The 12,743-nt window shown below is 37.7% G+C and overlaps 1 protein-coding gene across 1 annotated transcript in view; it reads left to right on the top strand.

The window, feature by feature from the left end:
- The window catches only part of PLD1 (phospholipase D1, phosphatidylcholine-specific), a 159,075-nt gene that overhangs the window by 40,912 nt on the left and 105,420 nt on the right, over positions 1-12,743 (top strand). The window contains exons 7-8 of the mRNA XM_011940988.1: positions 2,479-2,537; positions 3,638-3,730. Of these exons, the coding sequence (XP_011796378.1) occupies positions 2,479-2,537; positions 3,638-3,730 (152 nt within the window). The remainder of the gene's footprint in view (positions 1-2,478; positions 2,538-3,637; positions 3,731-12,743) is intronic.

The raw sequence follows: 12,743 nt of genomic DNA, 5'->3' as shown, positions 1-12,743 counted from the left end.
ACTGCAAACTCACCTCCCCGTTTCAAGTGATTCTCCTGCGTCAGCCTCTGCCTCCTGAGTAGCTGGAATTACAGGCATGCCACCACCACACCTGGCTAATTTTTGTACTTTTAGTAGAGATGGGGTTTTGCCATGTTGGCCAGGCTGGTCTTGAACTCTTGACCTCAAGTGATCCACCTACCTTGGCCTTCCAAAATGCCGGGATTACAGGCGTGAGCCAGTATGCCTGGGTGAGACCTTGACTTTTGAAATTCTGAATTTAAAAAATGCTGTATGAAGATACCTTTGACTTAGGATTTTAAAAAGATAAGTCCTTTTGAATTTTAAAGACTATTTTCTGCAAATAACCCCAAGAAAAGAGAAAAATGCAAGCATTTAAATGAACCTTACGGCCGGGCACGGTGGCTCAAGCCTGTAATCCCAGCACTTCAGGAGGCCGAGACGGGCGGATCACAAAGTCAGGAAATCGAGACCATCCTGGCTAACATGGTGAAACCCCGTCTCTACTAAAAAATACAAAAAACTAGCCAGGCGAGGTGGCGGGCGCCTGTAGTCCCAGCTACTCGGGAGGCTGAGGCAGGAGAATGGCGTGAACCCGGGAGGCAGAGCTTGCAGTGAGCTGAGATCTGACCACTGCACTCCAGCCTGGGCGACAGAGCGAGACTCCATCTCCAAAAAAAAAAAAAAAAAAAGAACCTTACAAGGATAGACAGCCTTGAGATATTTGTAATTTTTTTTTTTTTTACAAGAATAGTGTTAGATATGTCCAATCACATATAAAACTGTCATGGAAAACTTTTGTTTTGTTAATCCCATTTACAAACCTAGATCAAATGCCCCTGCCTCTGTGATGATGTCACGTCAGCTAGGAGGTGGTTGCCCTCCACTACTCTATAACTCTGTAACTACTTTCACATGCATCTAGGGTGGTTCATCCCACAGAACTTCACTGATGTTTTCCATATTTGGTCTCCCGTCTGCTTCCTAATGCTGGGAGAGTATCCTTTTAGTCTCTGTTGTCTATCAAGGCTGTTACTGACATAGTCTGAACTTATTCTTGGTCACTTTTTAAAAAAATCTGCAAATCTGCAAATCTGCATATGCTAACCATTATTACATAATGTTGTTTTGTTTTCCCCTCTATGCCTCCACATTTACATCTGGCTCTCACCTACCTAGAATATGCAAGGAATGCAATTTGAGTTAAATAAATGTTGAATGACTTTTGGCTTTTGCAGCTTAGTTTTGAGGGCGCGGACTTTGGTCTGACTTCATAATGAGTTAATCATACTGAGTTAATCCCTTCTTAACTGTGTGATCTTGGACAACTTACTTGACTTCTCTAAAACAGAGGCCTGCAAACTAGGGCCCGTGGACCAAATCCTGCCCATTGCCCATTGCCTGTTTTTGTATGTTCTGTGAACTAAGAATAGTTTTTATATTTTTAAGTGGTTGAAAAAATCAAATGAATAATAATATTTTGTGACACATAAAAATTAGATTGTCTTCATGTTTTATATCCATAAATAAGGTTTTATTGGAACACAACCACAGTTATTCATTTATGTATGTGTCTATGGCTATTTCCGTGCTACAACAGCAGAGTAGCTGCAAAATGAAATGTATGCCCATAAAGCCCAAAATATTTGCTGTCTGGCTCTTTGCAGAAAATATTTGCTTATGCCTACTCTAAACCTCAGTTTCCTCTTCTGTACAATGGGAAATACAGCACCTGCTTCAAAGGGGTTTGAGATAATGCATGAAAAATGGTTAGCATAACACCAACCCATAGCACTCAGTAAGCACAGCCACAGTTGTTGTTATAATATTTACAGTTTTTAACCTTCTAATACAGTGAAGGTGGGCCTAAAATTCTCTTCCTCTTCAACTGATTAAAAATAATTATTTTTGTTATGCCTGATGTTCAAAGCCCTCCCCACTCTCTTTTCAGCCTGTTTAATTTTTCATTTTTTCCTTCATCTTATTCACTGTAACCCAACTGTACATCCTATAACCTTTTGGGACCTTCTGTTCTAGCCCACCATTCATCTCCCATTTCTGTGTGCCCAAATCCAGTCCATCTTCCAGGTCCTGCACCAGTATCACTCGCTTCTCACATTCTTTTATTGTTTGAGTGTACACTGTGCCACACAATATCCACCCTGCGCCACAAAAACAAACATGAAAGAATATTGGGAATGGACTCTCTCTCCCTCCAAGCTTCTTGAGCATTTTATCTCTATATCTTAGGGCACACATCACTCTCTTGAGATTTAGAAGATCTAGTAGAGTGTGTCTTCATTATTTATATCCTTCTAATCTGCACTCTTTTAGGGCAATGCCATTATTATTGATCTCTGTAGTCTGTGGAGCACACCAAACAGTATTTACACACAGCTATACCTAATACATGTTTTTTAATGCATAAATTTGAATTGTTTTCCTTGCTAAAGATGGATTTTGTTTGCCTCTTTTCAGACAGAGTTTCTTGATATAAGCCAGCTATCTTTCATCCATGATTTGGGACCAAAGGGCATGTAAGTTGCAATAAACCTTGAAAGAGAAGTATGAAAAGTTGATATGCATTAACACTTAATATAGCAGCATGCCATGGTGATGGAGTCCTCCTGGCTTTACTGCTAGCTTCTCTTCTCCCCAGTAGAGTTAAAGCAACTGATGGAATTACTCATACAAATCAGAGCATCTTCCGTGATAAACAATGGTAGCAACTGCTCCACTGTCTTTGTCATGTGCTTATAGCACAGATTCTTTCTAACCCAACAGTGGAAGTGTCCAATACCTATAGCAAGTATGATGTGTAGGAGAATACATTAAAAATCAAATATATAAGATCTCCTTTTATAATCCCTTATAAAGTTAAATGTTTACACTTATTTTGATGATTACTTTAAAATAATACTATGTAAAATATATGTTGTATAACCAGATGGAAGTTTATCATTTTCCTTCACAATATTAGAGCTTGAAAACATGAAGAGCTTAACTTTCAAGTTCTAGTTAAGAGCATTGTTGATAGTTGTTTCAAAAGTTTTTTTTTAAGTTTAGCCTTTGTTATTGCTTTTTCTTGTCACATTTTTCAGAATTAAGATATTCTTTTCAAAACTAGTAGCTGTGCTCTGCTTCCTTTGGCATGGCTCAACTAGCTCAACTAGTTTACTAGTTTGCTAGAACTGTGTGTGAAGAGACACAGGGATGTCCTGGAATCTGTGTGTGAGATGCACCATGGTCTCAACAGCAGGTGAAGCATCCCTGTGCAGGCATGTGGAAATGCATGGAGTCGTTTTTTAGTTTGTCACAGTGTCACAGTGTTGAGGAGGGAACACTCAACATTTAGAGCCAGGAGACAGAATGCTTAAGGTCCTGTGTAGCGCACAACAGAATCACACCGCCCCAAATGCTGAAGGGGCTATATCTCACCAGTATGTTTTAGGGTTCATCTCTAGAGTACCCAGCCTAACAATTAGGATGCTGAGCTAGTTGAGAGCGAGGAAGAGAGAGTAGGGAGGAAAGTCATGTGAGAATGAGATGGTTTATTTAGTCCCATGTTGGGAGGCTATATAAGCTACGTGGGAGCAGGAAATTTGAAGGTGATGGGTTAATTTTATGTCTCTTTCAGAGAAGGTATGATAATGAAAAGATCTGGAGGACACAGAATACCAGGCTTGAATTGCTGTGGTCAGGGAAGAGCCTGCTACAGATGGTCAAAAAGGTAGGAATTAGTAAGTTTTGTGTGTTTGTTTGTTTTAATACACTGGGTATTTGGGTTAGTTTTACATACCAGTTTTAAATTATAAATCCTTTAAAAGCCATGACAGAAGAAACTTTTAGTTATATTTTAAAATCCAAGTTCCAGCATTCATTTAAATATTCTACCCAAAGCTGAACTTGTGGGCTAAGTGTACAAATTATATTCATGAAAACCCAAGGACACAGAAGGCACAAATTGGCCAGCCAAAGAAGATGTACAAATGGCCAGTAAGTATACAAAAAGATGCTCAACATTACTAGTCATTATGGAAATGTAAATCAAATCCACAGTGAGATACAATTTCACACCGTTAGGATGGCTATAATCAAAGAGATAGACAATAACAAGTGGTGGTGAGGGTGTAGAGAAACTGGAATATTTTCTGTAGAGAAACCTCAGATATTGCTAATGGAAATGTAAAAATGATGCAGCCACTTTGGAAAACAGTCTGGCAGTTCTTTAAACTGTTAAACATAGTTACCACATGTCCCAGCAATTCCAGGGATTCACCTAGGAGAATTGAAAAAAATATGTCTACACTAAAACTTTTCCATAGCAGTATTATAATAGCAGTATTATGGATAATAGCGTTACAAGTGGAAACAATTCAAATGTTCATCAATTGATGAATGAATAAACAAAAATGTGGTATTCCCATACAGTGGAATATTATCCAGCCATAAAAGGAATAAATTGCATCAAGTTAAAAACCTTCTGTGCAGCAAAGGAAACAATCAACAAAGTGAAGAGATAAACCACAAAATGGGAGAAAATACCTACAAACTACCTGTGTGATAAGGGATTAAGAACCAGAAAGAACTCTATAGGAAAAAAAAATCTAATAATCTGATTTAAAAATAGGCAAAAGATCTGAGTATACATTTCTTGAAAGAAGACATACAAATGGCAAACTGGTGTATGAAAAGGTGCTCATCAATATCATTGATCATCAGAGAAATGCAAATGAAAACCACAATGAGATATCATCTCACTCCAGTTAAAATGGCTTTTATCCAAAAGACAGGCAGTAACAAATGCTGGCGAGGATGTGGAGGAAGGGGAACCCTCATACACTGTTGGTGGGCATGTAAATTAGTACAACCACTGTGGAGAACAGTCTGAGGCTCCTCAAAAAACTCAGAATGATCTGGCAATTCCACTTCTAGGTATATACCCAAAAGAAGGAAATCAGTATATCAAAGATATATCTGCACTTCCATCTTTGTTGAAGCACTATTCACAATAGCCAAGATTTGGAAGCAACTCAGGTGTTCATCAACAGATGAATGGATAAAGAAAATGTGGTACATATACATGATGGAGTGCTATCTAGGCATAGAAAAGAATGAGATCCTGTCATTTGCAACAACATGGATGGATCTAGAGGTCTTTATGTTAAGTTAAATAAGCCAGACACAGAAAGACAATCTTTGCATGTTCTCAGTTACTAGTGGGAGCTAAAAATTAAAACAATTGAACTCATGGAGATTTTATCAGAGGCTGGGAAAGGCAGCGTGGAGGCGGGTAGTGGGGATGGTTAAGGGATACAAACAAATGGGATAATTAAGATCTAGTATGTGATAGCACAACAGGTGACTATAGTCAATACTAGTTTAATTGTATGTTTTAAAATAACTAAAAGTATAACTGAATTGTTTGTAACATAAAGGATAATGCTTGAGGTGATGGATACCCCATTTATCCTGATGTGATTATTACACATTGTATGCTTGTATCAAAGTATGTCATATACCCCATAAATATATAAACCTACTAGGTACCCACAGAAATGAAAAATAAATTTAAAAAAAAGAAATGAAGACCACTGATGGTCATGGAGTTTCTTCATGGGGTGATGAAAATATTCTGACATAAGATGGTAGTAACGGTTGCACAACTTTGTGAATATGCTAAAAACCTTTGCATTGTAAACTTTTAAAAGGTAAGTTTTATGATATGTGAATTCATCTGAATAAAAATTTTAAATTAAATGAAAAAGCATATGAAGTTCTGATATGTATTATAATGTGGATGAACTTTGAAAACATGGTAAATGAAAAAATCCAGATACAGAAAGGCACATATTATATGATTCTTATTTATATGAAATATTCAGAATAGACAAATCTGTAGAGACAGAAGTAGATAAAGGGTTTGTTTCCAGGGAATGGGGAGGAGGTTGCTTTCTATTAATTTGATACTGGTATGCAGTTTATTTTTGGGCCAATGAAAATGTTTTGGAACTAGATAGTGGTGATGGTTATACAACTTTGTGAATATGCTAAACATCAAACTAAACTGTACACTTTAAAAAAACTTAAGTAAAATTGTGCAGACTTCAGGGATGGCAATTTTAGACTTACATTTGTGAAAAAATGTTTATCACGGTAAGTGTAATATAGACAGAAAACTTCATTTTATGTCTTACGTCTTACCAATTAAAAACTCCTTGAGGAACAATATTTTCATCTGATTCTTACCTGTATCCCCCAAGTTTGACACATAATAGACAAAAACTGTTGCAATAACACTGTACTGGGATTTTGAAGAACTATTAAAACACTTAAGAAATCAGTTATAAATATTTTATCTGTTTATTTGTTATTTCCCCGAAATTGAAAATGATAAATGTGGAATTGAGCTATGTGTATATTCAAAATATATAGAATTAATACTGGCATCTACCTTTACACATATCAATTTAAGATATACTACCAACAAAAAATACCATTAAGTTGGACCTTTACTTTGTGGACTTTGAAAGGACAGAAGAAATTACAAGGAAAAGATCAGAAGATTAAAGAGAATTGAAAATTTTTGTAAAGGAAAAAAGTTTTACTAAAATAAAAAGGGAAATAATATACTAAAAAATGTATTTACTTTCAAATACACTTCTCTAACTTCTAGAAACTTGGGGATTCCTTCTGACCATTCCTCCCTAGTAATTAACTGACCAAATCAGCTGCTACATGCCAACCACAGTTTTCAGACTGTAACCTTAAGCATTTGTGATTCCTTGACCAAAGATTCTGTAGGCTGTCAGAACCCACCTGTCTGTGTGCACAGCAGTCTGGGAAGTGTCAACAGCTCCCCGGAGCAGCCATCAGCCAAGAACTGATCAGAGTCCAGCCCCCTCCTCCTCAGTTGGGGTGATTCTGCAGCATTCTCTACACTGTGTCCCAGAACTCCTCAGCTGGGTTACAGCACAGTTGCTCACAATAAAACGCATGAAAATCCACTCTATGTGGCTTCCTTCCTTGCTCTTTCTTTCTATCTTTCCCTAATGGTGCTTCCTGGTGCCCCCTTGTTAAACTCCTTTTTATACATCCGTATCTCAGAGTTTACTTCTGGGACAACTCAACCAACCAAAGGCATCAGCTCAAGGAATGGAAGCCATGGTCTGGTTTATTCAGTCATTTATCGAGTGCCTAATGTATGCCAGATTGTGACATTCTCTTGTGAAAAAGTAGTGAACAAGATGAAGTCTCTGCCCTCATGGAGTTCTATTAGCGGGGAAATGCAGGCACTAAGCCGACAATTAATGTAAATTGTATAAATTCAGGTAGCGATGAGAGCTTTAAAGGGGAAAAATGTTTTGTGAGGGATTTGGGGATTAGAGAGGGTGACTTTAGCTCTGGGAGTCAAGGAAAGGCTCCCTGAAAAACTGACATTTGGATTTAACCCTTATGAGAAGCAGCAGCTAGGAAAGGTAAGGGAAATACTTTGTTACATAGAAGAAATATGCCCCCTCTTTTTAAACTTTGGATTACATTTATTATTATTATTATTATACTTTAAGTTCTAGGGTACATGTGCACAGCGTGCAGGTTTGTTACATATGTATACATGTGCCATGTTGGTGTGCTGCACCCATTAACTTGTCATTTACATTAGGTATATCTCCTAATACTATCCCTCCTCCTTACCCCCTCCCCACAATAGGACCCAGTGTGTGATGATCCCCTTCCTATGTCCAAGTGATCTCATTGTTCACTTCCCACCTATGAGTGAGAACATGTGGTATTTGGTTTTCTGTTCTTGTGATAGTTTGCTGAGAATGATGGTTTCCAGCTGCATCCATGTCCCTACAAAGGACTCGAACTCATCCTTTTTTATGGCTGCATAGTGTTCCATGGTGTATATGTGCCACATTTTCTTAATCCAGTCTGTCACTGATGGATATTTGGGTTGATTCCAAGTCTTTGCTATTGTGAATAGTGCCACAATAAACATACATGTGCATGTGTCTTTACAGCAGCATGATTTATAATCCTTTGGGTATATCCCTAGTAATGGGATGGCTGGGTCAAGTGGTATTTCTAGTTCTAGATCCTTGAGGAATCGCCACGCTGTTTTCCACAATGGTTGAACTAGTTTGCATAATAAGTCAACCAGGACAATCTAAAAAGATACGATCCTCCCTGGAATGAAATGTATCATCACTGTAAATTGTGTACATCTTTCTGTGAAGATTAAAGCCCTGGTTCCATATTAATAATAAGTATTCTCTGAGTCACATTTTTGGTATTTAAAATACCAGAAAGCATATATAGATGATAACGTATAGTTGACAAAATTAGTTTAGAAAGTTTCTCACAGTCACAGGCTTTTTTTTTTTTTTTTTTTTGGAGACAGGGTCTCACCTTGTCACCAAGGCTGGAGTGCAGTGGTACGATCTCGGCTCACTGCAGCCTCGACCTCCTGAGCTCAAGCAATCCTCCCACCTCAGCCCCCCAGGTAGCAGGGATACAGGTGCGTACCACCACACCTGGCTAATTTTTGTATTTTTTTGTAAAGATGGGGCTTTGCCATCTTGCCCAGGCTGGTCTTGAACTTCTGAGCTCGAGTGATCTGCCTGCCTTGGCCTTCCAAAGTGCTGGGATTACTGGTGGGAGTCACAGCACCTGGCCAAGACAACTATTTTATTAATGTCTAAATGAGACTTACTTTTAAAGGTGATACTCCTTCATAACTTTTTTTCACTTGTACCCATAAAAATACATTCTGATCACTTTTTAATGTATTCTATGACAAATTGTAGTAAGGCAAACAAGGAAATTGAACTTTCAATCAGGTCTCATAATGACCTTATCTGAGAGGTAAGTTTAAAAAAAGACAAACAGAGAAAACATTTCTTCCTACAATATAGAACATCTGCTTAAACAGCACATTTATTGAGCAACTTCTCTGCACCTGGTAGGAAGTTAACTTTCTTATCTCAAATAATGTCTTAAGAAAAAGATATATATAGATGTTAAGAAATAAATTTAGCATTTATTATGGTGGTACAAAAGTAATTGTAGTTTTTGCCATTATTTTTAATTTCTTAGCACTCTCTTACTTAGTGTTTACTTTAGTGAACTCTGAGCTGTACCAATAATTAAAACTTTTAGACAGTGATAGTGTCTAAATGGTTTTACATACTCTCTGGAATCCATTCATCCAGCCATTATTTAGGCGAGTTGGTGGCCTTGCCTGAAAGCTTGCTCTGGGCTGCTAGAAGATAATGGTAGCCATTGGACAGACAGTAGTAGATGTGATAGGCACATTCCCTGTTCCCAGGGATCTTACACTGTACTGTAGGAGGCAGACAATAAACAAGAAGACAGACACTTCCAGATGTGCAACAAAGAAGCTAAAGCAGGACATGATGGAGTAGAATTGGGCTGATGAGGCAGGGATGGTGGAGAATAGCTTTTTTTGGATCCAGTAGACTGCCTGTAGAAGGATTTTTAAGGAGAAGTTTGATTGACAAGAAGAGACTGTCCATGGAATTGTCTAGAAGAAAGTTTTCAGACAGAGGAACAGCAACAACGGAGCCTAAAGAAGAAACCTGGCAAGTCTAAAGAAGACCCAACATTGACCAACTTTGTGGGAGACAACAGTAGGAGATGAGGCTGAGAAGGGGAGGGCTGGCTCAAGTGGGCTTATCTGCATTTTAATGCCATGACAAGTAGTAACACAGGCAGAAAGTATCTCTTTAAAACAGACCATAATCTCACATGGTTTAGAACAAGGTTAGTTATAATAGTTTGCATGTATTGGGGCCAGGCACTGTGCTAAGTATGTGCATGAGTTATCTCAGTTAATCCTTCATGAATACGTGAGTTATCTCAGTTAATCCTTCATGAATACTTATGAACTTGATGTTACTGTTAGGTCCTCATGTTATAGGTCTTATGTTGTCCTCTTGTTGTAGATTTCGACGTCATGCTCAATCACTGAAGTTCGCACAAGCAGTGAGTGGCAGATAGAATCGGAGCCTAGGGAGGGTAACTTCAGGGCAAGCACTTGATCCCTGTGCAGATGGTGCTGACTCCTAGAAGGCTGGTTGATAGATGTATTTCTTGATGTATATATTCCTGAGAAAGAAGAAAAAATCTTGTTGAGGTGTTTTGCATCTATGTTCATAAAAGATATTGGCCTGAAGTCTTCTCTTTTGTGTTGCGTCTCTGCCAGGTTTTGGTGTTAGGATGCTGCTGGCCTCATTGAATGAGTTGGGTAGGAGTTCTTCCTCCTCAATTGTTTGGAATAGTTTCAGTAGGAATGGTACTAGCTCTTCTTTGTACATCTTATAGAATTTGGCTGTGAGTCCCCTGATCCTGGCTTTTTGTTTTTGTATTTTGGTTGGTAGCCTATTTGTTACTGATTCTAATTCAGAGCTGATTATTGGTCCACTCAAGGATTCAGTTTCTTCCTGGTTCAGTCTTGGAGGAGATGTATGTGTGCAGGAGTTTATCTGTTTCTTGTAGGTTTTCTAGTTTTTGTGCATAGAGTTGTTCATAGTAGTCTCTGACAGTTATTTGTATTTCTGTGGGATCAATGGCAGTGTCCTCTTTGTCATTTCTAATAGTGTTTATTTGGATCTTCTCTCTTTTCTTCTTTATTATTCTGGTTTTGATTTATCTTACTAATTTTTTGAAAGAACCAACTCCTAGATTTGTTCATCTTTTATATGGTTTTTTATATCTCAGTCTCCTTCAAACCACAATCCAACAGCACATCAAAAAGCCAATCTACCGTGATCAAGTAGACTTTATCCTCGGGTTACAAAGTTGGTTCAACATATGCAAACTGATAAATTTGATTCATCACATAAACAGAACAAAAGGTAAAAACTACATGATTATCTCAATAGATGCAGGAAAGGCTTTTGATGAAATTCAACATCTCTTCATTTTAACAACCCTCAATAAAACTGTGCATTGAAGGAACATACTTCAAAAATAATAAGAGCCATATATGACAAACCCACCATCAACATCATACTGACTGGATGAGCTGAAAGCATTCCTCTTGAAAATTGGCCCAAGACAAGGATGCCCTCTGTCACCATTCCTATTCAACATAGTATTGGAAGTCCTGGCCAGAGCAATGAGGCAAGAGAAAGAAATAAAAGGCATCCAAATAGGAAAAGAGGAAATCAAACTATTCTCGTTTGTAGATGACATGATTCTGTATCTAGAAAACTGCATAGTCTTTTCCCAAAAGCTCCTTGAGCTGATGAATATCTTCAGCAATGTTTCAGGATACAAAATCAACGTAGAAAAATCACTAACATTCCTATACACCAACAACAATCAAGCCAATTGTGAATGGGATTGCTTTCCAATCAAATCAGGGAGGCAATTCCATTCACAATTGCCATGAAAAGAATAAAATACCTAGGAATACAGCTAACTAGGGAGGTGAAAGATCTCTACAATGAGAATTACAAAATACTGCTCAAAGAAATCAGAGGTGACACAAACAAATGGAAAAATATTCCATGTTTATGGATAGGAAGAAACAATATCATTAAAATGGCCATACTGCCCAAAGCAATCTACAGATTCAATGCTATTCCTATCAAACTACCTATAACATTCTTCACAAAACTAGAAAAAACTATTTTAAAATTCAAATGGAACCAACAAAGAGCCTGAATAGCCAAGGCAATGCCGAGCAAAAAGAACAAAGCTGGAGACATGATGTTATGTGACTCCAAACTACACTACAGGGCAACAGTAACCAATACAGTACAGTACTGGTACGAAAACAGACATATAGACCAATGGAACAGAATTAGAGAGCCCAGAAATAATACTGCACACCTACAACCATCTGATCTTCAACAAAGCTGACAAAAACAAGCAATGGGAAAAGGACTTCGTCTTTAATAAATGATGCTGGGGTAACTGGCTAGCCATATGCAGAAGATTGAAACTGGACCCCTTCCTTAGGCCATATGCAAAATGCAATGCAAGTTAGACTAGAAACTTAAACGTAAAACCTAAAACTGTAAAAACCCTGGAAGACAACCTGGGAAAAACCATTCTGGACATAGGAACTGGCAAAGATTTCATGAGGAAGACACCAAAAGTAATTGCAACAAAATCAAAAATTGACAAATGGGATCTAATTAAACTAAAGAGCTTCTGCACAGCAAAAGAAATTATCAACAGAGTAGACAGACAACCTACAGAATGCGAGAAAATATTTTCAAACTGTGCTTCTGACAAAGATCTAATAGCCAGTATCTATAAGGAATATAAACAAATTTACAAGCAAAACCAAACAATTCCATTGAAAAGTGGGCAATGGACATGAACAAACACTTTTCAAAAGAAGACATACATGTGGCCAAGAAACATTTGAAAAAATACTTAACATCACTGATCATTAGAGAAATGCAAATCAAAACCACAATGAGATATCATCTCACACCAGTCAGAATGGCTATCAAAAAACAAACAAACAAAAAAAAAACAGATGCTGACGAGGTTGCAGTAAAAAGGAAATGCTATATGCTGCTGGTTGGAGCATAAATTAGTTCAGCCATTGTGGAAAACAGTGTGATGATTCCCCAAAGAACTAAAAACAGCATTACCATTTGACCCAGCAGTTCCATTATTGGGTAGATACCCAGAGGACTATAAACCATTCTACCGTAAAGACACATGCATGTGTATTTTCACTGCAGCACAATTTACAA

Source organism: Colobus angolensis, unplaced genomic scaffold, assembly GCF_000951035.1.
Source record: "Colobus angolensis palliatus isolate OR3802 unplaced genomic scaffold, Cang.pa_1.0 Scaffold197, whole genome shotgun sequence".
Taxonomy (NCBI): Eukaryota; Metazoa; Chordata; class Mammalia; order Primates; family Cercopithecidae; genus Colobus; species Colobus angolensis.
The sequence above is the reverse complement of the archived record's forward strand: the minus strand, read 5'-3'. Positions and strand labels throughout refer to the sequence as shown.